The sequence below is a fragment of the Coffea arabica genome, chromosome 2c (assembly GCF_036785885.1).
Source record: "Coffea arabica cultivar ET-39 chromosome 2c, Coffea Arabica ET-39 HiFi, whole genome shotgun sequence".
NCBI lineage: Eukaryota > Viridiplantae > Streptophyta > Magnoliopsida > Gentianales > Rubiaceae > Coffea > Coffea arabica.
The window spans coordinates 10,899,479-10,925,421 of record NC_092312.1 but is presented as its reverse complement, the minus strand read 5'-3'; the positions used below and the strand labels follow the sequence as shown (position 1 = coordinate 10,925,421).

The window sequence follows — 25,943 nt, the reverse complement described above, 5'->3', positions numbered from 1 at the left end:
ATTTTTAGTAGTACCACCATATTACAAAGTTATAGTCCATAAAAATATACTTTAGAAAATAAAAATCATATTTGTAAGCAAATGCATTAATACTAATTCAATTTTATATGTTCAAAACCAATTTTTTATGAACTTTATTTTTTTTCCTAACATCTTCTCAACTCGTGGCATAAACCTTTAAGTTGTACTAAATCATTATAAAAATTTATTCAAAATAAATAAAGAAGTCATACCCTACTTTATTGTAATCGTAAAAAGAAAAAGATAAATAAAATTTAATATACTATATCTACAAATAAAAAAATTGCATATTCCTCCAAAAAATGAGTAAGAGGAAATATTGGAAAAACGGAAAAGAGAAAAAGGTGAATTTTATTTGATATGTGAATTGTGTATCCAATGTGGGTTAATATAGTCATTCTGCAATTATGGGAGGAGGTAAGTGATTTTTTAAAACTTCAGAGGTAGGCGCTAAGTGATATTAGGAGAAACTTTAGAGGAGGTTTCTGATATTATCCCATCCCATAACCATTTTCTTTTTTTTTTTTTTTTTCTATAAATGCCTTGAACCCCTAGGAATTCGGGCAGGGGGTTTTTGGCGGCAACACAAGCCAAAAACGGTCGACGCCGGACTCCATGGGAGAAGAAGCATCAGCAGCTGAAGCTGTAGCTAATCAGCGACTGACGACGTCCGACCCAGAAAGCGGTGAAATTACTGAAAAGCCAGTGGAAGAGGAAGAGCAAGAGCAAGAGCAATCATCCTCCTACTCATGGCCAATAATCAATTTCCAAGTACCTCCCTACAGGACTTACCATTTCTTCAATCAGTTCAGGACCAATTCTTCCATCCCTAACAATTTTCTCAAGGCCGTCAAATGGTAAGCTCCTTCAATTTTGTTCTTTTATTTTCGAGAATGTCCTTTATATGGTGTGGAAAATTCGTTTTTTGCTGTTGATTGATTTTTCAATTCATTGATTTTATATGTCATTGAACTTAGGTCGCCGGATGGTTCTTGCTTTCTCAGCTGCTGTGACGATAACACCCTTCGAGTATTCCCATTGTAAGGTTCATCTCTCTCTCTCTCTCACACACAGACACACATACACACACTCGTGCATTTTCGGAAAAAGCTTTTATTTTTCTTGCACTCGAAAGTTATATTAACCAAAAATAATAGAATGACAATGAGAAGGTGATTAGCTTTTAAAAGATACTTCGGAATAAGAGAAAATGCAATTCTTAGACTGATTGTTTTCACCCAGAAAGTCAACTAAGTGATTGAATTACTTATAGCAGTTTAATGTTCGTATAATAATGCAATTAATTATTCCTAAAAAAAGGGGGAAAGACTATAAACTTACGAAAAGTAGCATTATGGTATTGGGAAAATATTCTATTTACTGGACATGTGAAATAAAGCATGGATGGCATTTAGTTGAGTAGTTCATATAACAGAATTGCATTCTTAGCACTTATGTTATTTGTCTACCAAGTTATACTTTTTATTTTTATTCATTTTGTTTTATCTGCCGTAGCTATAGGTTGACACACTTGAAAGAGAAGCTATATGAGATTAATATGACAGTGTAAAAGAATTACTGCTTATAGCTTTTTCTTCTTTCCTCTCACCTATGAGTAGGATAACTGTAAAAAAAAATGATTGTTCTTTTCTATTTAGTGATTCTGAAGAGTTTATAGGTAAAAGTTGACTATTACCTGAAACTCATGTACCCAAAACAAAGAACAGGCTTTACGAATTACATAGTGTCTATCAGATTTTGTCTTAATTGTTGGTGTTGGTAAATGGGAAGACTTTTAAAGTATTATCATTGAGACAATCAAGCATTTGGTTATCAAGCTTAAATAAAAGAAAACAGCTTAGCTTGTTGTTATTGGTGGATCAAGACGGTTGTGAATATGGTTTGTTGGACTGTTGATATTATCTGTTTTGGTTTTCTGGAAGATGGTGCTATTAGTTGTTCTGATGAATTTTGTTCTTTGTTGTACCAGGCAATACTATGAAAGTGGCAGCAATCTGGACTCTTGTTCTTCTGCTTCGGATGCTGGTAACTTGATTTGAGTTTCTTATATCTGTTCTTGCTTTGCAACCAAATGTTTCCTTGCACTTGCTCCAATGCCCACAGGCTTTCATATGCAAGCCGTTCTTTCCTATGTACTTTCTTATCCTAATTGTACCATTTCTGTATCTTTCACTGGTCTATGCTCTTCCATTTAGATTCTCTGCTACATTTGCATTTACCCTATCACTGATTAATTACAGATTCATACCCTGCAAACCTTGTCATTGGGGAGGGAGAATCAGTATACGACTATTGTTGGTATCCCTACATGTCTGCTTCAAGTATGTTAGTTTCTTGATGTGATTTGATCTGTTTTAATCCTGATTTGATCTGTTTCTTTATGTGATTTTGATCTGTTTTACTGGATTTGTCTGGTTTGTGTTTCAGCTCCAGACACCTGTGTATTTGCAAGTACTACACGCGACCATCCTATTCATCTCTGGGATGCTACATCAGGACAGGTGCAAATCATGTTTTAATGTATACAATCACTTATAGTTAGTTTTTCTCCATTATACTTGTTGGAATCCTGTGATTGTGGATGTCTTTTGTGCTGTTGCATCAGCTGTATCTACTTTTCAAGATTAATTACAGTCTGATTGTTTTAACTGAAATTGCAGCTTCGTTGTACATACCGTGCATATGATGCTATGGATGAGATTTCTGCTGCCTTCTCAGTTGCCTTTAACCCTGCTGGAACTAAGTAAGAATTTTTTTTAAAACCGATAGTTAAAGATGCCATTCATTTCTGTTTTTGACCATCTCCCTTTTTTGCAAGTATTCACATTGCTCAATGAATGTCTGTGGTCAGAGCTGGGTAGATTATGTCACATTTCTGAATGTTCTGGGAAAAACTCTTTATTTAGATAAATGGTTATCCTGCTATTTGTTGCTCTTGGGTCCTATTTTTTACTTGTTGGTGCATTGCCCGTCTTTACTGCCTTTTCAGTTGCCTTTAACCTTGCTGGAACTAAGTAAGAATTTTTTTTAAACCGACAGTTAAAGATGCCATTCATTCCTGTTTTTGACCATCTGCCTTTTTTGCGAGTATTCACATTACTCAATGAATGTCTGCAGTCCGAGCTAGGTAGATTATGTCACATTTTTTAATGTTCTGGAAAAAATACTCTTTATTCAGAAAAATGGTTATCCTGCTATTTATTGCTCTTGGATCCCATTTTTTTACTGGTTGGTGCATTGTCCTGCATTACTCGTCTTTAAAGGGAATGAGATTAGTTGCACACATCGAACACCAAGAAAAAATTTACCAATTTGCAGTAGCTAAATTGTTTAAAGTTGTCATGCTTGTCTAACAGTTTCTCTTGAATAAGCAGTATATAGAGAAGACTGGTTGATTGAATATCTGATAGTTCCACCTATCAAAACTGAACAGAGTAAAAAAAAAGGTGCTATCTATTCAGCAGTCAAAATGTCATTTTATCTGAACAATTTACAAAGTTATAAATGGTTTCCAGCAAACACATCAAGAGACATGTCTAAATAGTAGTGACTATATGTGGCAATTCTTTTCCTTGTATTGGACCACCATCCTTCACTTTCCTCAAAAGTATCTGATTAGCATTTATCCTCTTCAGCATGATGCAATGTCCAGGAGTCAGTCATATGATGTAATATTTTTGATAAAATTAATTGAGGTTTTTTATCTCAGGATATTTGCTGGATATAACAAGTTTATTAGAATATTTGATGTTCATCGCCCTGGAAGAGATTTTAAACAGCTTTCAACTCTTCAAGGAAATAAAGAAGGACAGTCAGGTAATGTTTATTAGTGTATACAATTGATGAATGACAACACACTAAAGTGAAGCATATCTTCTTTCTTAATTTTTTTTCCTCTTGGGCAAGCCCGTAGATTAACATAAAGTTTATGTCCATAAAGGATCCAGAAACCTAGCCTTTTTTTTTTTTTTTGGCAAAAGTCATTCTTTTATATAACCCATAATCTTTGATACATACAAAGTTATATACAAACTAACTGGCAGCTGCCAGATAATCACTTTGTGCAGCTTTCAAAGTCCACACAGGGAAACTATCCTTCCACCTAGTTTCATTAATGAGGTTAGTGGTAAATTTTGCCAAACCATGACTACACATGTTGACTTCTCGCTTAACAAAGAAGAAAATACAACACCAAAATGATCTACTCAAGGCCCTGATATCCTTTTAAAATAATATTGATGTCAGACAGGTCCTCACTACCATGATTCAGTTTGTGAACCAGAACTTTGCAGTCAGAAAGTATCAAGATGGACGTCTAGTTTTCCTCTAGTGCTTTAAGCAAGGCAATTCCAATAGCATGAGCTTCCAATATTGCAGCATCTCCTTTTAATGGGGTTGGAATTGACCATGGAGTGATTAATCTGCCCCCATTGTCTTTGACCGCTATACCCAATACCATATTTGTCCCTCTAAGAGTCCGAAGCTGCATCTGTGTGGATGATGGATGAGTGTGGACAGTGGAGCTATGCAATCTTGGCATGTCTATTGAGCTTATCATTTTTCACCTCTCCTTCGTAGATACTTAGGAAGTTTGCCTCTTTAAACTCAAACCAATCCTCCATACCATGTTGGGAGATCCAATGGCCCTCCTGCTTGAGCAGGTTAAAGTTCCAATTATTCCTGGCCTCCCAAACATACCAAAGTAGGTTGGCCGTCATTTCAATGTGAACTTTGCCATCTACTCTCTCTAGCCTGTTGTAAGCTCGCCCACCACGAGCAAAAGTTCCCTCTCAGTTGCTCTAGTCCATTTCATTTGATAGGAAAGTTTTCCAAATCTGCTCACTGGCCTTGCAATAGAAGAAAGCATGTTCCACTGTTTTTGCACTTTACGAGACTGGCTGCTGAGGAATGATTTAAGAAATATGCTAGGAAATGTGCATTTAATCAGTCAAATTTGGTGCATGAGTTTTTGAAAACTAAAATCTCAAATGAGCTTTTCCATTTTTCTGGAACTTTCAATCAATACGCTGTATTCATTAAGATTCCTGGAAAGTTGACATGAGCTAATTCCTTTTTTTTTTTCCAGGTATAATATCCTCAATTGCTTTTTGTTCAAGTAATTCAGGAATGCTAGCTACAGGGTCATATGATCAAACTACTGCAATATATAGAGAAGATAATATGGAGTTGCTATATGTCCTGCATGGCCAAGAAGGTGGCGTCACACATGTAAGTTGGAATATCTAGTTATTCTCTGTTGAACTTTCTGCAGTGTTTGCTGTATGACTCTTCATTTTTTTTTTTAACCTTGTCAGGTGCAGTTTTCAAAAGATGGAAACTACTTGTATACCGGAGGGCGAAGGGTATGTTTCTACATTTGTTGTTTTTTCTTTTAGTATATACTTGGATTGTGTACAGTTTGATTAAGAGAATTAATGCATATTCATGTTTTAGCTTCTTTTTCAGGAGAAATAATTGGTGTTACTCTTTTACTAGTGGAGTAATGTGGATGAGCGAGTTTTGCAATTGATTATGAGAAATCTCTAACATTGTAAAATTGATTATGAGAAATCTCTAACATTGCAAGAAGAAATGAGCAAAAAAAGACTAAAGAAAAACGATAAAGTAGAGAAGTAGTGAAATAAAAGGAATTTGTCTATCAGAGTAGTGTGCATACTGTTGTGATTTAGGCTGACTTGATTGAGTGAAAAGTAAAAGAGCTTTTTCTTTGAACAATAATTTCCTGTCTTGATGTCCAATGCTACAGGCATCAGCGCTGTCATTAATGTCAAATAAAGGAATCTTGTCTATATCAGGGTGGTGTGCATACTTTGTTGACATTCAACGCTAACTTTATTGTATTCACAAGAAAAGGGAAACGAGCCTTATCTCTGAAGAACTATTTCTTTCCTCGATATTCCCATGATACAGGTTGTAGCACTTTCATTAATACAACTACATTTGCAAAAGCAACTGTCTTCGACATATTTTGATGCATGATGATTAAGGACATCTCATGCTCTTATACTAAACATCCTTTCACGAAGAATAGGAGAGGATAACTTATTTTTCTCCATGAGAAAAGAGTAAGCTACAGCTTAAGATAGGAGGAAAATGCCTTTTCTTGTGTAAAAGACATATTCTTGAGTTTCCAATGTGATTATGGACCTTTTAAAATCTTGGTTGGAGGATGATGATCTTTATGGGAAACACCAGTCATAAAATTAGTACAAGTGCGGTCCCCTGCAAACTCGAAATTTTCTTTTGTTGCAATAAAGACATAACTTTGAAAGTATCTGCTTAAAAATGTATCTCCACTGCATCATGTTCAGTTGTGAACTTTGAGTAAGCCCTTCGGTGAAAATTATGTTGTGGAATCGTTAGGTTTGTTTTGGGTAAAAATACTCGTTTTCTGCTATTATATAGAGGTTTCTTACAGTTTAATTCCACTGCTTTATGTGTTAATTTCTGTGGTCTCTTGTACCTGTTGTGTTTCTCTATATATAAGAGTTTAAGGATGCATTATAATGGTAAGTTAAAAAGTATCTGCTAAAAAGTTCTTACATGTATTGTAGGATCCTTATGTACTGTGCTGGGATATCCGCAAGGCTGTTGAAATTGTTTACAAGTAAGTGATATGTTCTTAGTGATAAACAAGCCTAAGAGTTCCTATTATGATATTGGTGGGATTCATTACCTATGTCATGCTGAAAAGTGGTGCTAAGAGAAAAGAACGAGTTTCTATTTAGTAATCAGTACTTCTTAAGATACTAGCTGGTTTATATTGGCTCATCTTTCCATCCATGAAATTTCAAATTCAAAAACTATAAAATGCTGGCATGTCTTGCAATTCTATCAGTGAAGGAAGGAAGTTTCTGCTCTTTACTGGAGGTATTAACTGAGGTGTGTATGCTTATGTTGTACATTCCACAGATGATACTGGCTGTTCTATTGATTGAAAGTTTTTTTTTTTTCCTGCTTATCTCTTCTTATTATTAGTGTATCTTAACTATAATGCAATTTTTGGATTTACCACTGCCTTAACTGTCATATTATAAATTTTTATCTTGATATGGGATTTGAGTCCTTATGTCTGATTTGCTCCTCTTTTCTTTTTCGTTATTAGTGGCACATGAGATTGCCAAATGGCTTTTTATACAACCTCTAACTTCTTGTAAGAAAATTACATGAGATCCATATCCCTGTAATATGCTTTTTTGTTCTCTTTTTGTTGAGACAATTTTAGATACCTGGTGTTTAGTTTCATCACATCATCTGTCGATATTGAACCTTATGAGTCTAGTACTCTGATTTGCTATGCCTTTTCTGTTTTCTTCAGGGGTGGTTTTGGAATTGATTTGTTTGCATGAGTTTTAATGATCATATCCTTCTCACCTTCTTATTGGTTGCATTTATTTCTGACCATGATAGTTTACATGATTCCTTTCTTTCCCACCTTCTGAACCAGTAGAATGCTGTATGGTAAACTTCGTGGATCATACTAGTATTGTCCACAAATTAACACAACCAGTTGAGGTTTTCTGCTAATATTTGATGTTTAGCTGTTAGGTGTCAGATGAGGCATTCATGAGACAATCCAAGTGCATATGCATGCAAATCAAAATTTGCATGCCCTGATTTGCATGCCCAACATTGACAGTCAATTTTCATGCTTTCATTACACAAGTTCTAGAATATTCGGTAGTGAATCCTTCAGAAATTAATTCCTTTTCTTTATGAATCATTATTGATCAAAATTATATGGTCATTCTCACTGATAAAACCATTCTGGTAGCAGATTATGGAATTTACTTATAAGGAAATATATTCACATTGAAGTTCCATCTGGTTTTTGCATTCATGCCTCATTTCCACGTGCTGCTTTACCATTTTATTGCTTTGGAACGTTGTGCATGTGTTTCTTCCTGCACATGACTGTTTAGCACTTTGGCAGTAAATTTCTAGGAATTTTGTTAAATTTGAAGGAGATTAAGGTGTTAAACTTTATCCTCTTTGTCTCTGTGAGCAGGCTGTATAGATCAACTGAAACTACCAATCAGCGGATACATTTTGATATTGAGCCTATGGGCCAACATCTTGCAACTGGTGGTCAGGTATCATTCTAGCTTAATTCTACATATCTACAGCAAGTGACCATGCAGTACAATGCGGAATAATTTAATATTCTGATCACTATCCTAGGATGGCTTGGTTCATGTGTATAATCTACAAAATGGCCAGTGGGTATCAAGTTTTCAAGCAGCATTAGGTATTAAAATTTCTTGATTTTTCATTAGCAGCTTAACTTTGATATGTAGTTCCTTTATTCTTTCACTGTCATCAATATTATTGGTCTTATTATTTTTATTTCTACTATAACTGTTACTAATATTGTTATTTGGTGTTGCAGATACTGTGAATGGTTTCGCTTTCCATCCATTTTTGCCAATGGCTGCTTCATCTTCCGGGCACCGGAGATACGGATGTTTTGATGATTCTTCCGAGGATGTGATCCTTGGTAGTAAGTTTTCTGACTCTGACATAGTTCATTTTACTGTTGGCAATATTTTCTTTGGTTTGATCCTTGGATAATTTTTTGACTCTAAAATTCCTGTATTATGTTGTAGTACATCAGTTTTGAAGTTTACAATTTGTTATAATCACACAATTTCTTACAAATAAATAAATAAAAGGATGTTTGGTAATATAGTGGAGGGAATGGCATTCTGGTTTTAACATTCTACCTACCTGCCTGATTTGTATTTCGACCCCAGTTTGTTGGTACTAAAGCCTAAAGGTTGCACGCACGGTTGGTGTTATGCGCTGATCCTACTAATGTAGTTGCTAATTTTTCCCTGTTTAGGTGATGAAAATTGTGTCTCCATATGGAGCTTTTCTTTCACAAACAGTGATGATGTTTCAGCAGCAAGTTTTGGGGAGCTGAATGACGAAATTGACAATAACAACCTCAACGACTCTTGATTGTATGCAGTGTCTTTTACGTAGCAACGGCAACCGCAAATTTTAGCCGTCAGATACCTCAGACGCCACTCTCGAAATGACAATGTACAGCAGTATAGTATTAGGAGGTCACTTTAGTACCGACACAACTGATCATAGCTCTAGTTTTTTGATTTGGGGATACTGTCAATGGTTGACATGACTGCAACGGGTACTAGTGAGAAGCAGATTTTTCCCTCACAGTTCAATTTTCGTGAAAACTAATAATCTGCATAGTATCTGGTGGGCTGTTTTTTCCCCTTTAATAATTATTTTTTGTTTCTGCTGTTGCATTGCAAAAAATATTTCGGCCACTGTGGGACATTGTGTACTATTTTATTTTATTTTTGGACTGAATTTGATATTGGAACCTCGTATCATATGTTTCCCTTCTTTCTGTTTTTTTCTTTTTCCCCGGATGAGTGTTAGGAATTTAAGGAGTTACTAATTCTTTCAACTTTAAAAATATGGTAAACTGATAAAAAGGGTTTTAACAAAACAAACATGAACTTCTAATGTGAACAACCATAGATTATTCCCAACAGGGACGATATCCAAATATCCAAGTTGATCCTTTCAAAGGCCACGTTAAAACAGAATCATTTGTGCATGCTGAGTGCAACAACACAAATCTCTAGTCAGGTGCCGTTTTTCATTACCTTTTCTGCCGCTAATGATTTGCATCTTATCCTCTACATTCAAAACCCCAAGCCGAGAATGGTGAGTGACAAAAACCTATCAAACAAGTAATAGACATTAGGAGCCATTTGCACCTTGAACAATCAATTGACCCTGCACCCTGTCTATAACATTGATTTGCAGAGTTTGGAACAGTGCAACGGTTACATGCATTGTTGCATATTCATGCAATGATTGTTATTATGAATTAAATCTTACAAGATGGGTAAGTAATTACTCTTAAAATGCCCTAAATCATACAGATTCTTCACCAACCACCCTTGGAGTCTGTATAAAAGTGTGCCATCTACTTGGTATTTCTTCACCCATCCTTTAGCCCACCAAAGAGAGAGTGAGTTAACTGATTTCATCCCTTCTCATGGCTTCTCCCAGGGAGAGCAAGAAAGCCATGATTACAAGAGATGGAAAAACTTATCCCTCAACTCTTAAAAACTTCCCTGATGAACTGATCGAAAAGATCATATCGCACTTCCCTCTCAAAGAATGCACAAGGGCTGCACTTCTTTCGAAGAGGTTTATCAACTCCTGGAAGCTTAATCGTAACCTGTGTTTCGTGGTAAACAAACAGAGATTTCCTAGAGATGCATATGCTAGTCTCGTCGACCGTGTTTTGGACCAACATTGGGGGCCAAAAGTAGAGAGATTGGTCCTGACTTTTGATCCAACCGGTCAGGAGAATCGAGTGAACGGTTGGATTCAGACAGCGGTCGCGAAGGGGGTTGAAGAGCTCCGTTTGGACTTCAGAGGTGCGCATCAACCTTATCCCTTTAGCTCTGACCTTATAGATGCTACACCTATAAGAGCATTGGAGCTGAATAACTGTCTTGTTGGGTTTGCCACGGAGCTCAATGGCTTGCGATTTCTGAAAACTCTTGTTCTTAAAAATGTTCGTCTCGGGAACAAGTTCACGGAGACAATTTTCAACGGCTGTTTGCTACTTGAGAATCTGGAGTTTGTGAACTGCAACAATGATCCTCGACTCAGAATTTCCGCTGGATATTTGAAGCATTTTAAATCACTGAAAGTGGAAGGGTTTAGGAATATTCTCTCCATTTTTATCAATGCTCCAACTCTGAAGTCATTGCATTACAATGGAGACATTTGCAAGTTCACTTTCAGCTGCTCTTTCCCTTCGCTGGATGTGGCTGCTTTCGACTTCAGACCAAATAGGATGCGTCAACTTGATGAAGTTGAGCAAATCATCATGTCTGTCAGCTTTTGCACTGACCTCACCATTTGCAGTTCCATCCTTGAGGTAATAATCGTCCAGTTCTATTCTTACTATCATATGTCTATTTTGAGGTATTGCAACAAATTAAAATGCTAAAGTTATTGTGATTTTTATCTCATTCAGGGGCTATCTCCCAGGTTGAAAGATTTTAAGTACAAAGAATTCCAGTTCTGCCTTATGAGGCTGAGGAAACTTACCTTGTTCCTTGGAGGATCGAGCTATCGTGGGCGGACAACTTTTGTTAACCCTTGCGACATCGTTGTTTTCCTCATGAAATGTCCACTGATCGAGAAGATACACATTGATGTAAGACTATTCAACATTATTCTGCTAATCTTGTTGGATTTGAAACCGTGCCAATTACGTGTGGTCATATGGATTATTAAATATTAACAATGATACACAACAGATTAAAACTGTGGCACATATTTTCTGTACAGAATCATACATAATATTTTATTGCACCCGTAAATTGCATAGTTGAAAGTACAAAAAATCACCTAAGCCGAACCGAGTTAGGATGCCATGAGTACTGCTGTATCGGAATAACCTACACAAAGATAAATACGGGACTAACTCCGACGCTCACAAGTCAATGAGGAGTTTTCTGAGAATAATGTAGGAAAATTGATATAATATATAATTGTCGTACCTTTTGTATGAACAAACCTGTTATATTTAGAAGTGTTATAAGATAAGCTGAAGAGGTAGGAATTATCTTTCTGTTAATGATAATATTCTACCAGATAATTACAAGGTTTATATGGCAGTTACGGATTATATGCAGAAGGGATTATGTTCATCTCTAAGGTGTATCCCCACAAATTCGAAGTTATCCCTTCTGATCCCAGTGCTTTGTTCAGTATCTTTACCGAACAGGCTTATTCGGCACAACACATGTCGCAGCTAGATTTGCTGCCTCTACAATAGTCACTACTCGAATTCCTACTACATGAATTTTCCTCCATTTGCTTTGATTCTGTGTAATGACTTTTCCCCACCTCCAATGCAGCTGGGTGATTATCCTTTCGAAGAAGGGCTCTTCTGGAAGTTAATTGTAAAGGATAGCTTTGAACATTGCTGCCCATCATTCCAATTCTTGAAGGAACTGAGGATAGGGAACTTCAAATTTCGTGAGTTAGAATTTCGGCTCCTCAAGATTATAGTAGACAATGCACCTTCTCTGGCGGTTGTGATCTTAAACACTTGCGGAAATATAATGCGAACTCCCGAAGAAAAAACACTTTTGGAGTGGATGTCAAAACAAAATTGCCGCTTTGAGGTCTCCGAGAGCAATAATAAGAGACGTTTGGGCACTCGCCCTAGGTATATTTAGACAGAAGAAGGGCAACTAAAGTGCATTAACGGAGAACTATTTGTTATTGAATGAAAATTTTAACAAGTTCATTGTTGTATTATTTGGCGATATTGGAATCTTGCTCAAGGCATTTTAACTCTCTGCAATTTTTTTAACTTTTTGTTTGCTTTATTATCTGTAGGGCTTTGACATTGGGATTCTGTCTTTAGATGACTTGTGATCTATTGTGGGGTTTATTCCCTTAGAATAAATAAAATGTGGGTCTAAATAAGGGTGGGTGTGCCTTAAATTTGATCTCTAAATTTAGAAATTATGTCTTTAAACTCATGCACGTAGATAAAGCTTTTTCTTTTCCATATAGCTAGCAGGGCAAACATGAAAGAAATGAAAGAGAAACATCTCATCGCTCTAATATCAGTATATATCTACTAAATTTTAAATCAAGAAGAATTTACTCATCATGTTTAGTCGTAAAAGGTTGGATGCCAAGAACAAAAGAGAAAGACTGTAAAATAAGTTTGCTGCTAATTTTATTTGTATTAAGATCAGTATATATCAGATTAGTTTCTCTTAAATGATAGGATTCTTTTAATAGTATTAGCGAAAATATTTCGTCGTCTATACTGGGAATCAGATGTCAAACTGATATATAATTGAAAATGATTTCTTTCAACGCACGCTCTAATAGGATTTACTCTATTTAATTAAGTAATGGAGCGATGTACAATTCAAGTTAGATTTTTCCTGTTTGTATACCAAAGCATACAAATCAACACTACTTTGGTGAAGCTTAGAAATTATTAGAACGTGTATGTGATCCATATCAGAAAAAATAAAACACATATTTTTCAAGTAATAAAAATAATATAGGCCAAAATTATTAAAATTATCAATTTGATAACTAGGTGATGATAAATTGGGTGTGGTGATTCTCAATCACGCACAATGCACGAGTAATCATGATCACAAGTAATGCAAATTATAAAGCTGGTAAATTAATTATATAAAACATAATTTCAATTTTCAACTTACACCAAATGGTGATATCCTTTCCTTTCCCTTGCTTTCATTCAATCCAAACGGTGCCTAAAGGTGTTTTGTCCCCTCAATGTCAACGTAGCTTGTTGGTTATCCCTTTGAAGAAGGGCTCTTTCGGAATTTTAATTGCAAAGGATAGTTTCCAACACTGCTGCCCATCACTCCAATTCTTGAAGGATCTAGAGCCAAAAACTTTAAACTCGTTGATTCAGAATTTCACTTCCTGAATATTATAGTGTATTATCTTAACCACAGATAGAATTATAATGCAAATTCCTCGAGGAAAATGATTTTTAGAGTGGATAATGAAACAAAACTGCAGCTTTGGAGCTACGAAAACGAAAAGAAGAGGCACTCAGGCACTGCTCTTCGCATGTTTTTTTTTTTTTTTTTTTTTTGAGATAAGAAGTGGACCTGTCAATTGACTTGGGCTAACCCAAGCTCAACCCGATCAACCTCAAATGTAGTAGGTTGTGCCTTATGCAATGCGGGCTGAGTTGCGTATGGACTAAACTACTTTGCCCGATTTAAATGAGTTTCATTTGTACTGAATTTTTTTTTGAAAAAGGAAAGAGGTTGTATTAATTAGATTGCTGGATATCGTCCAGCACCAATTGTTTGGCAAAAGCCGGGGGGGGAGTTCCAGAGAGATTCAGAGAGGCTAGAAGATCTAGCAAACTGTGCTAAACTATGCGCAACCCTATTTGCTTCCCTAGGAGTCCAGACCACACTCAGAATGGGTAGATTAAGCAAGGAAAGACGGATATCCTCTATAACAGTGCCGAGGTCAGAGAGAATCTCATCGGAGCTACTAATCTGTTTAACCACTGAGGACGCGTCCCCCTCAAGTATGAAGCTTGGAATCATCAAAGTGCTAGCCAGCGATACCGCCTCCCTTGCAGCAAGAGCCTCTGCCAGGTCTGCACTAGTTTGGATTGGGATTCTCCTACATAAGCCGGCAATAAACTGGCCCTCACAGTCACGAATAACCACACCAATCCCAACAACACGGTGAATTGTGGATACAGAGGCATCAAAGTTGACTTTAAAGTGGGGGGCGTGCGGCGGAGTCCAAAGGGAAGAAGGCCGTGGTGACGAGACTGGCGCAGCTTGGAGGTTTGCCTCATGAAAGGCTTGCTGACCATTGAGAGCATAGCTAACCAAAGTTAAGGGGTCCCGAGTCCTACCATTAAAGAGAGCGTCATTTCTGTTGTTCCAGATTTCATAACTGAGAACAGCAAAATCCTCACAGTCTTTAGGTAGCAAGCTCCCAAGAATCTCCCGTACCCAAGCTGCTGCAAAGGGTTGACAATAAGCTTGGATTTTCCTCTCCAGGAAGCTAAGCGCCCAGATTTGAACCGAGACAGGACATTCGAAAAGAAGATGGGTTAAGCCACCTGATGGTTCATTGCACACCGAACATATGTTCTCGACAGGTATCCTTCGTTTTTGGAGATTGTCTGGTGTGGGGAGAGAGTTGTGACAAATACGCCAAAGGAAATGCTTCTTCTTGTTCGGGACATCAAGCGACCAAAGCTTCTTCCAAATTGCATCGATCCCAGCACTAGAGGATGCCTGCGCTGTCTGACCAACATCAAGGATGTCAGAATCCATTATTGCATGATAAGCGCTTCGAACCGAGAACTTGCCATTCTGTGTAAAATGCCAAATCCATCTATCATTCGTCAAGTGTTTGGAAAGAGGCAAGCTCTTAATCAAAGAAGCCTCCTCCTCCCAAAATATTCCATCAATCAAAGCGGTGTTCCAGCTGCGGAGGTCATGATGGATAAGATCCGCAACGCGAGCATGATAACCCAATACCCGGGGAGGAGAGCAGATTCGGAAGGATTTAGGACGGGGTAGCCAACGATCATGCCAGATACGAATAGAGCTCCCAGAGCCTACACGTAATCTGCAACCAAGGTTTAGGGCTTTCCGTCCCTCAAGGATTCCTCGCTACGTGAATGAAGGACGATATCCCAACGTCGCATAGAGAAAGTCCGTCTTAGGAAAATATTTGGCTTTGAGTACACGATGAAGAAGGGATGTTGGTGTAGTAAGAATCCTCCAAACTTGCTTCCCTAGCATAGCATAGTTGAAGGCTTTCATATTCCGAAAGTCTAATCCACCTTGATTCTTGGGCATACATGCCGACCCGCAGTAGGGGCCTCTGGCCCCCAAGGGCACGTGTCGTGGGCTAAGTCCTCGCTGCGGAAGAGCCGCGTTGGCTGCCTTGAAGTACAATTCCCATCGAGCGACGGGTAGAATCCTTTGCAGACGACTTAAATACGCGACGGGGTATTGTAAGGGGCAGAGTGGCCTTGCTGCCACGATCCTCTGAGATTCAGCCCTTTGTCGCTTCGATTCGTCCCTCCCCTTCCCAAACCACAACGCTTTTCCAGCATGGCTGCGGAGGTTTACCCGTGGCCTTGGGCACGAAACCCCACGGCAGTCGTGCGTTTTTCTAGCCGTCGGTGAGGCCGTCGTGCCCATGCCTTAGCCAATGCAAGGCAACGGCCGTCGTGCGGCCTAAGGTCCACCGCCAAGCCACGAGGGGCACCGTCGTGCTTTTTTCTTGCCGTCGGTGTGGCATCGTGCCCATGCCTTAGCCAACACAAGGCAATGGCCGTTGTGCGGGCTAAGGCCCACCGCCTAGCCACGAGGGGCACCGTCGTGCGTTTTTCTTGCCGTCGGTGTGCCATCGTGCCGATGCCTTAACCAACGCAAGCCCACGCCCGTCGTGCAGCCTAAGGCCAACTGCCTAGCCATGAGGGGCACCGTCGTGCATTTTCCATGGATTAGTTGCCTGTTTGGTTTAATTAGATTTTGTGAACATGAAAAGTACATGACATGAGTTTGGACCTATCCGAAATGTGATTTTAGTTGAGTAAAACTTGGACTCAAAAGAATGATACTTTATGTAAACTGAGTTTGAGCATGTTAAAGACCAACTCACATAGTCCAATTGATAGGATAAGATAAGAAGAAGGCAACTAATTGAAATAGATTCAGCCAACGAAGGAATACTTTGTGATTAATCAATGGAAATTGCGTGAAAGTTTGTTGTTGTTTGATTAAGCAACATTGTACATTAAAATATTTAACTTTAAGTTCCGTCATTGTGTCTTTAATGTCATGCATTCTATCAAACTAGTATTTTGACTCGTGCTATGCACGGAATTATATTTCAAATCAAAATAATATTATATATATTTATATATTGTGGTATAGAATAATATATATATATACTAAAAATTTTAAAGAAGTGTATGCTTAATATTTTGAAAAAAAAATTAATCTATAATGATTTACATGATAAAAGAATTGTTAACGCATTTAAGGAGAGGGTTAGGTTGGATGGTAATGTAAGAAGAGTTTTCTAAAAAAAAAGTCAATTTATCAATATCAGACAAAACATATTATGTTATATCCATATATCAAAACTTATAATATAAAAAAATAAATTATAACCAATTTATTTTCTTCCATTTTTAGAAAAAAAAATCTTTCTTCTATCTTGTGCCCCTAAAATTGTTGACTGCATTTAGATTAGCATTTTTCATAAATTTTAACGTATATTTTAAAAAAAATCTCCGTAATATGTGTTTTTAGAGTTCTCAAAATTATTAAAAATCACCATTATTTCTCTCTTCTCTTATCTACCAGCTAGTCATCAGATGTCTCCTACGACTTTCATATCTTCTATCATGGTACCACTCTTTCTATTATTATTATTATTATTATTATTTTGTCATCTCTGTCATATCCCTGCAATCCTCATTTTTCTTCTCTCCTTCTCCATCTATCCTTGTAATCCATATTTCTTCTTCAACCTTTTCTACCACTTTTCAACTCCTCACCATTTTCTTCCCTCCCTCCCCTCCTATACCTAACCTCTAAATTCATATCCCTGCTACCCAATATATTTAATTTTACCTATCATAATGAAAATATAAAATTCAAAATTGATTACAATGGTTGCAATTATTAGTATCTAAAAATGGAAATGAAAAACTGATAATATCTATAATATCCTCAAGTACTACAATCAATATATATATATATATATATAGCATAACAAATACATATTTACATATGAAGACAGCAATAAGAATACATAAAATAATTAATAATACCAAAAGTTATCCTTAGTGTTTGAGTTTTGTACTCTTATTTAAGTCTAATGTCAAATTTGGGCTAGATGTATACAAATTAAGTAGTATTTTAGGGTTGAATGTTCTATATCTCTCTCTTAAACTATAATGTTGCTTTTTTTAAAAATTTTGGTAGAATTGGTGTTGTTATTATCATTATTTTTTTTATCAAAAATGAATATTTCAAAAAAAAATTCACATTAAAAGGCTAGTAGTACTTTGTTTTTTATTTAGTGATTTCATAATTTGGATTTCATGAATTGTACTATTCTTGATTTTTTAAATCCACGACATTATTTCCTTTTTGTTTTCTATTTAATTTTGCCCTTTTACTTAGGATTACTAAGTTAAAAGATAAAATATTATCATTTACTTTTTTACTTTTACTAAGTTTGGCAATGTTTTCTTTTTATTTACCCTCTCACTAATAAATTTCAAACCAAACCGCTATATAAGTGGAGCCACTAATTATTTAAGAAAATGTTATTTGCACTTCATTTTTTATTATTTGCAATTCCACTATTTATTTTATCATATAGTCTAATTAATGAAAATTATATGATCAAAATGATTATTGAAGTGTGAATAACAAAACTGGAGTGTAAATAATCTTACTTGTTTAAATTAATAAGAAAGTATGAAAGGATGTTATATTTGTTATTTCTTCTTATGGTCTTATAGAAGTTTTAATTGTTGTAGAATCATAAATAACGCAAAACAATAGGAAAAGTGATGGGTTGAAGTTTAAATAGGATAACATGCACATTAACCAACAATTTGAAATGAAATGATTTTAAAAAGTAACAAATAATTTCAAATGTGAAAAGTAGATATGGAAGTTGAGAGAAATATATTTTATAAATTAAATTAAATGTGAAATGCTAGAAAAATGGAATTGATAGTGAAAAGATGCGTGGAGACTTGTTGCTAAAAATCCCTTCTCAAATTTATATAGATATAGATTCTTTAGTTTTCAATGTAGTTGGGTACACATGAAAAAAAAAAATTAAAGAGAGATATTTAATACTCCCTCCGTCCCACTTTGATAGTCCTAATTCTTTTTTCACATAGTTTAAGAAAAAGTGTTAACGTTGTTGAAACAATCAATTTAGGTAGTTATTTTCCTAAAATACCCTCACATTAATTAGAGTACAACTTTATGGGAACTTAAATTGATGGTAAAAAAAGAATCAACTCTCATTAAATAGGGTAGGTTTATAGTAACAACAACTTATATTGAATAAGGGTATTTTAGAAAAATTAAAATACAACTACATTTTTCAATTGGAAAGTGAACTATAATCTGGGACAGACGAAAAAGGAAAACAGGATTATTAAAGTGGGACGGAGGGAGTAACTATTCCCTCCGTTCCACTTTGATAGTCCCGTTTCTTTTTTCACACAGTTTAAGAAAAAGTAGTTAATTTTGTTGGAAAAGTAAATTTAGATTGCTATTTTTCTAAAATACCCTCACATTAAATATGGTACAACTTTATGGGAACTTGAATTGATGGTAAAAAAAGAATCAACTCTCATTAAATGAGGTAGGTTTATAGTAATAACTACTTACATTGAATAAAAGTATTTTAGAAAAATTAAAATACAACTACATTCTTCAATTGGAAAGTGGACTATAATTTGGGACAGATAAAAAAGAAATACAGAACTATCAGAGTGGGACGGAGGGAGTAACATCTATTTATATCCACTAAATTTTAGAGCCATGCATCTTAAAGAACACAAATTCCAATGTGGTAATAGTTAAGATTCCAAGAACGTAGGTGAGAAAAAATCAAGCAATAAATATCCTATAGCTTCAATTGTATTTATAACATCTATACAAGATCAATTTCTTTAAAATGACAGAAATTCTACTAGTAACAGTGAAAGATTTTGGTTTTTGATGCTCAGCTATGGGGAACCATATGTCATTTAAATCTTGAGAATGACTTTTTCTAATGTTTTGACAGAATATACTCTATTAATTAAGTGATGGAAGCAAATACGAGTTAGATTATTCTATTAGTATAAAGGAGTATGGATATAAGCATACAAATAGTGATTATTTTGGTGAAACTAAGGAAATATTGCTTTTTTTTTTTTGGATGTATCACTAATTACTGAACTTTTGATTGATTTAACTTCCAAAGCTACTCCTTTTTATTCTATTTGCACTGTTTTTTGGAAGTATCAAATTTGTTGGATGATTTTCTTTTTATGGGGAGGTTTTTGCTATGTTTTTCAAATTCCTATATAATTTCTTGTTCAAGTGATACCAATAAGACAGTTCAAATTTATGGATTGTGAATCACGTACTTTGCACGAAAATTCTGGATGACAATATTTCAAGCACATTTTAAGAGTAATTAAACATGGCTTCAAGAAAGATTAAAGTACAAAATGCATAGCACTTCCGGTCTTCAACACTAATGATCTAGCTCATTCAGTCCGACACAGCATCTCAAGATCTTGGAATCAAGAATGTGTTCTTTTGATTCTGTAGTTTTCTGAATAGAAAAGTAAACAAATCAGGAAATATCTTCAAAGTTGTTGTACCTACAAAATCAACCGCGGTAAATCTTCTCATATTGGACAGCAATAAGAGAAAAAGATCATGAATGATTGTCGTATTAGTGGTGATATGGAAGATATGAATAAAAGTAGTTTGTGATCTTTCAAAATTGACAGTGGATAGTGGACGAGGAAATTCTTATGGAAACCAAATGGGTAGGTTTGGAGCAGAGAAAGTCATTATTTCTGATAACCAACCTAGAAGTTTAAGGGAATTATCACAGTCAGAAATTCGAGATATGCTGAGGGGAAAGGCTAGGATTGAAATCCACAAGAAGTTACAGGAATGGAATATGGCTTCTGTACAGAAGTCTTCAGGTAAAGAAGCAAGGGAGAAGCCAACTTCAATACTGCTCCCACAGAATCTGTTGGAAGTCAATTTCTTCAATAACCACCTTCTTAGACAAAACTGCCACCATTAGTACCCCTGAGCCAGTTGCACTAGGGAGCTTGCCTTCTGTTTCAACCAATGGCTCAAATACAGAAGCTACTGATATATTCATGAGAATCATGAAGATGGATGTGGCTGATCAGGAGTTTGACAAAGACAGGGTGGTGGAAGAATCATTTGCTGAAAACTAGGTTTGGGCTGCACATGACAATAAGGACGGTATGCCTTGTTTTTATGCTTTCATTCACGAAGTCCTCTCTAGGAATCCCCTTTAAAGTTGGGATTAGCTGGTTGAACTCCAAAAGCAACAGCGAACTTGGTCCATTAAATTGGTGTGAGTTGTGGTTTTGCTAAACTTGCTATACCAATTGCCATAATGGTTGGTTGTGATTTTACAAAATTGACAACTTTGATACCAATTGTGATATAGGGAAGTTTTTTTAAAAAAATTGAAGATGAAGTCGATGATAGAAATTGAATTATCCAATTAAGTATGGAATTTGTAAAGAGGCTAAAAAAACAAGGATAAAGTAAGCCATAGAAATTGAACAAATATTTGGTAGATTGTATAGAAATTTTAATACAGTTGATATTGTTAGCGAATCACGCACTACGCACGACTCTTCATGATCACAAGTACTATGCAATTTTTTTTTTTGAAAACTGAATGTCCTTAATTCAATGGATACATATATCTGCAAATTGCAGAATTTATACAGGTTTTAATGCAAATTATACAACGATTCAAAACATGCATGGATGCCTTCGACTTAATTTCAAAATAGACCAAACTACATAACAAAACTTTGTCAAATTCTAATTCAGTTTGGAGTCTGGACCAGATGAATTTGCAACTAAAAAGTGAGACAGAGAGCTTTCAGTTATCCAAGGAAACCGACTTGAGATTTACATATCATTATTGTTTGATCATGCGGGCATGAAATGTTCATAAATTGTGGAGCAAAAAGAAACTGATTGTTTGAGTTGGTGTTCGGTTTTGCTGAATTTAGAAGGAATGCATGAGCTATCACCCTACCAACTGCATACATAGTTTTCTTTAAACTCAATACTCATCTCTTTGATTTTCCATTTTTTATTTGAACCAATTCAAATCCACTTTTTCTTTCTTTATTTTTATCCCATAGAAGAAGGGTTCCTCTGGAATTTAATTGCAAAGGAGGGATTTTAACACTGCTACCCATTATTCCAATTCTTGAAGCATCTGAGAAAACCACTCAAGAAAAAGATATTTCCGGAGTGGATGCTGAAACAAAGTTGCAGCTTTGAGGTCTACGGGTACTATAGTACTAGACTTTTCGGTACTTCTTGTTGGGCTTTACTTGGTTAAGAAGGGCAAGTATACATCGGATTCGGTCGAGGAATGAAAACCTTTTGCAAAAACCTGTTGTTGAATGATTGAGCAACATAATGTAGCCATTATGTCTTTAATTTCAGGGACGTGTATACGGCCTTCTCTCATAAGCTGGGGTGGAAGTTTCGCACAGGTTCTTCTCTCTGGGCCGTTTTCTTACAAGCAAAATATTGTCGATGCTGTCATCCCTGTCAGGTGGAGTATAGGGCAGGGTCGTCTTCTACCTGGAAACGAATGGTCAATGCGAGTCGACAAATGGAGTTAGCCATGCGGTGGCTGGTTAATGCGGGAACCTGTGACTTCTGGCACGACAACTGGTTGGGCTCTGGAGCTCTGTTTCTTAGAACTCCGGTCAACGGGGCATTGACATTCAAGGACTTTATCAGAGACGGGAGGTGGGATTCACTGGTACTAGCCCAATATTTCCCAAGTGACATCATGGCACTAATCTTGCAGCACCCAACCCCAGAGGGAGAGCGGCCAGACGAGGTTGTTTGGATGCCAACGCCTTCTGGGCAGTTTTCCTTGTCATCCGCCTTCCAGAAGGTGAGGCAAGCTCGGAATGCTTCCTGGCTATTTTCGCGCATTTGGCATCCTCAAATCCCACTGAAGGTGTTATTCTTTATGTTACGGCTTCTAAGGGGGAGGCTACCGTTGGATGACATACTGGGGAAGTTTGGCATCCAAGGTCCATCCAAATGTTTTTGTTGCTCACTGTCCGAAGGGGAGTCTATAGAGCATATTTTTGCACAAGGACAGTTGGCAAAGGCGGTCTGGGATTTCTTTGGAGCCACTTGTGGTCTATTTCTATCTCAAGTCCCATTGCGCGATACATTGGTTGCTTGGTGGCTGTCTTCCCAATCTGATGTGCATAAGCGATTAGTGGTTGATATTCTTCCGAGTTTTATCTGTTGGCATGTCTGGAAGGCGAGGAATAAGGCGGTCTGGGAAGGAGTATACCTGTCGTGCGGGGAAGTCTGTCGTGCCATTCTTCGGGATGTCTCCGAGGTGGTCGCGGGTAAGTTCGGCAAGGTGACGGTGGCATTGACTTTCAACCAGTTTCTTGATCAAATTTCTGCCCACAGGCCCATACAGCGCTGCAGATTAGTCCGGTGGCATGCACCGAGTGGTGGGTTCATATTGCTTAATACTGACGGGTGCTCCAAGGGCAATCCCGGTCCTAGTGGTGGGGGTGGAGTCCTACGGGACTCAGCCGGGCAAGTGTTGGTGGGGTACTCGGCCTTCTTGGGGATCAATACTAGTCTGTGTGCTGAGGCCTTGGCGTTGTTAACGGGCCTTCGTCTCTGTGTCCACAAAGGGTATACACAGGTTCGAGTACAGTCTGATTCATTGGTTCTAGTGGGCATCCTGCAACGGCGGTTCCAGTGCCCTTGGCATATTCGTAGAGAAGTAACCCACATTTGGCAGATCATCGACGATCCAGGGTTGTTTTCTCATTGCTTTAGAGAAGCAAACAAGGTGGCTGACATCCTAGCTAATGAAGGTCTTTTACACCCGCAGGTTCCTGTTACGGTTTATGATCAGGCTCACAACCTTCTGCAGCTGGCTAAAGGGGAAGTCAGGATGGATAAGTTAGGTTTTCCTTCCATCCGTCGGTACGGATTCCATCCGCTTGACTAGTCTTAGTCTCTGTTTGTAAGTTGATGTTGGTTGAATAAAAAAAAGGATATCTTGTTTGGAAAAAAAAACAAAAAAACAAAAAAAAAACTAATAGTTACACTTTAATCCAAATTATAGAGGATTTATACGGAAAAGCATTGGTTCAATAATTTACTATACGAAACAGTGGTTAGGGCTGTCAACGGGCCGGGTCCGGGCCGGAATTCATTATTCCGGACCCGGACCCGAATTACTATTCCGGAACCGGATCCGACCCGTTTACCCGACGGGTCTTTTATTCTATGTTCCGGATCCGGATCGGTTCTACCCGCACAAATTTAGCAAAATTTATAATTTCTAATAAAAATGAGAAAAAAATATATTTGTAAACTAATTTCTAACTAATGCAAAGAAAAAACCAAATAAGAAAAGAAATCAAATTGACTTTACTCAAATACATCACCCTAATCAAATTATATTGATAAATATATATTTTTTAAATTATTAATTCATTTATATCCGGATCCGGGTCTAATACGGGTCGGAATACTATATTCCGTATCCAACCCGTTTTTGTTTGACAAAACGGATCCGGTCCGGATCCGGGTCTAGACCCGACCCGTTGACAGGCCTAACAGTGGTGGAGCCACGTTGAGTCGAAGAGGGTGCAATTGCACCAGCTCAATTTTTAGAAACTGTAAAATAGCCTATAAAATTATAGTATTGCCCCACTTTTGGTCTCCTGAATTTTGGTGGTATTCCCTTTAACCTCATAATTGCCCCCCCAAAATTGTACAAATATTGTACAATTGTCTTCCCCATTTCCACAATGGTAAACCTTGAACTACAATATATTAAGTGATACTATTTTTTCCCTTTCTATTAAATGTAATTTTTTTGTAAGAAAATGTTATTTATTTAATATTTAGCTATTCTATAATACAAGCCAATCAAATATTCATTTGACAGTTCGATTTGTGTATAAATTATTTGCCAATTGTACATCTTAATTAGAATACATATCTTGTATTATTATGCATAAATTTATACCATTAGATGAGTTGAAAAATAATGAATCTCAAGTTGCATGTTTGCTATAATAAATATTTAGTTGTTTCAAAAATCTACAAACCAACACGTTATAAGTCTAAATTATTATTATTACACCCCATGAATAAAAGTTTTGGCTCCGCCACTACTACGAAGCCATGTAGCCAAACACAAGTTAGATTATCTCTATTAGTATATAGAAACATGTAAATAAATACTATTTTGGTGAAACTTGGAAACCATTAGAATTGTGAATAACGCACATTGGAAAGTAAACATATCCAATCTTTCAAGTAATACGAATAAAATAGTTCAAGGATACGTTAAAAAAGGGTAAGGCTATTAGAAGAGATTGTGAGGTTGTTTTGTGATTCCATTTGGTAAGTTTAGGTCCAGGAAAACTAGAGACTTGACTATGTTGGATGCAGATAGTGTTTGTTACAAAGCCAGTAAAATTTTCAGGCCCTTTTCGACAGTAAATTGGGCGTCGTCATTGTAAATCACCACGTCTTTCGCACAATTGGTACCTACGGTTTTTCACAAGTTTCAGGTTTTGGAGACTTTTAGATTTCATTTTTTTTCTTGTTTTTTAAGGAAAAATTGTTGAGTTTTATTAATAAGTATGTCAATAATCTTTTGTTAGGATTGGTCGTATTCTCAAGAAATTGAACAACGAGAATAATAGGACTTTTGACAACTCAATAAAGACAATAACAAACAAATAAATCAAACAAAGAGACACCAAACCTTATATAATTTAATCAGATGACTTACATTCACATATGAAGGGACAGCAAATTTATTATAACAGAAAGGGTATAAAACCTTAGAAAAGAGTTTCTATACCTAAAAGCACCCAATGTCGAAAACACTAGAAGAGAATCCAAAATCACACAAAAGGTTTAACGGTAAAGGCCCAAATAGCTCACTAACTAGCTCACTTAATTTGGCATTTAACTTAGAAACCTCTCTTAAATTAGGCATCACAGCTGCCACCATTTGTACTCTTGAGCCAGATCATGCACTGGGGAGCTTGCCTATTTGTCTTCTGCTTCATCCAATTGTTCAAACATAGAAGCTACTGATATTATGACAATGGATGTGCCTGATCCGGAGTCTGACAGAGACAAAGAGGAAGAATCATTTGCCGAAAACCAGGTTTGGGCTGCTCATGACCAATGAGGATGGCATGCCTGGCTTTCATGCTATTATTCATGAAATCTTGTCCAGAAAACCCTTCAAAGTTTGGATTAGCTGGTTGAACTCCAAAAGCAACAGCGAATTTGGTCCATTAATTTGGGTAGGTTGTGGTTTTGCTAAAAAAATTTTCTTTTAGGCCTCTTGGTGATGAAATGGCCGTTTGCTTCCAGAAGAAACTTCAACTATTGTCTTTCATAAAATGGCAGTGAATCACGTACTGTGCATGAGTCTTCGTGATCACAACTTTTAATGCAATT

The 25,943-nt window shown here is 36.6% G+C and overlaps 2 protein-coding genes across 3 annotated transcripts; both read left to right on the top strand.

The window, feature by feature from the left end:
* Nucleotides 1-542: 542 nt before the first annotated feature.
* LOC113725919 (uncharacterized) lies at nt 543-9,406 on the top strand. Of its 2 annotated transcripts, none has more exons than XM_072074316.1 (14): nt 543-878; nt 999-1,061; nt 2,012-2,067; nt 2,283-2,363; nt 2,470-2,543; nt 2,703-2,785; nt 3,752-3,858; nt 5,129-5,271; nt 5,358-5,405; nt 6,618-6,670; nt 8,072-8,156; nt 8,245-8,311; nt 8,453-8,560; nt 8,906-9,406. In XM_072074316.1, the coding sequence occupies exons 1-14, from the start codon at nt 637-639 to the stop codon at nt 9,022-9,024; spliced, it is 1,329 nt and encodes a 442-aa protein (XP_071930417.1). In that variant the 5' UTR covers nt 543-636; the 3' UTR covers nt 9,025-9,406. The 2 variants fall into 2 exon arrangements, with proteins under 2 accessions (XP_071930417.1, XP_027105160.2); XM_027249359.2 differs by having other exon boundaries at nt 8,453-8,563.
* Nucleotides 9,407-10,099: 693 nt separating this feature from the next.
* LOC113723883 (putative FBD-associated F-box protein At1g61330) lies at nt 10,100-12,510 on the top strand. The gene is made up of 4 exons (XM_072076740.1): nt 10,100-10,996; nt 11,096-11,278; nt 11,985-12,254; nt 12,472-12,510. Exons 1-4 carry the CDS (start codon nt 10,100-10,102, stop codon nt 12,508-12,510), a joined length of 1,389 nt encoding a protein of 462 aa, XP_071932841.1.
* The last annotated feature ends 13,433 nt before the right edge of the window (nt 12,511-25,943 follow it).

What these genes read in the sequence shown, in the direction of transcription:
- LOC113725919 (XM_027249359.2), top strand. Translation starts at nt 637, where the DNA reads ATGGGAGAAGAAGCATCAGCAGCTGAAGCTGTAGCTAATCAGCGACTG. An exon ending in AAGAAGGTGGCGTCACACAT is followed by an intron (nt 5,272 to 5,357) that starts GTAAGTTGGAAT and finishes TAACCTTGTCAG; the next exon opens with GTGCAGTTTTCAAAAGATGG. An exon ending in GCTGTTGAAATTGTTTACAA is followed by an intron (nt 6,671 to 8,071) that starts GTAAGTGATATG and finishes CTCTGTGAGCAG; the next exon opens with GCTGTATAGATCAACTGAAA.
- LOC113723883 (XM_072076740.1), top strand. Translation starts at nt 10,100, where the DNA reads ATGGCTTCTCCCAGGGAGAGCAAGAAAGCCATGATTACAAGAGATGGA. An exon ending in TCGAGAAGATACACATTGAT is followed by an intron (nt 11,279 to 11,984) that starts GTAAGACTATTC and finishes CCTCCAATGCAG; the next exon opens with CTGGGTGATTATCCTTTCGA. An exon ending in AACAAAATTGCCGCTTTGAG is followed by an intron (nt 12,255 to 12,471) that starts GTCTCCGAGAGC and finishes TATTATCTGTAG; the next exon opens with GGCTTTGACATTGGGATTCT.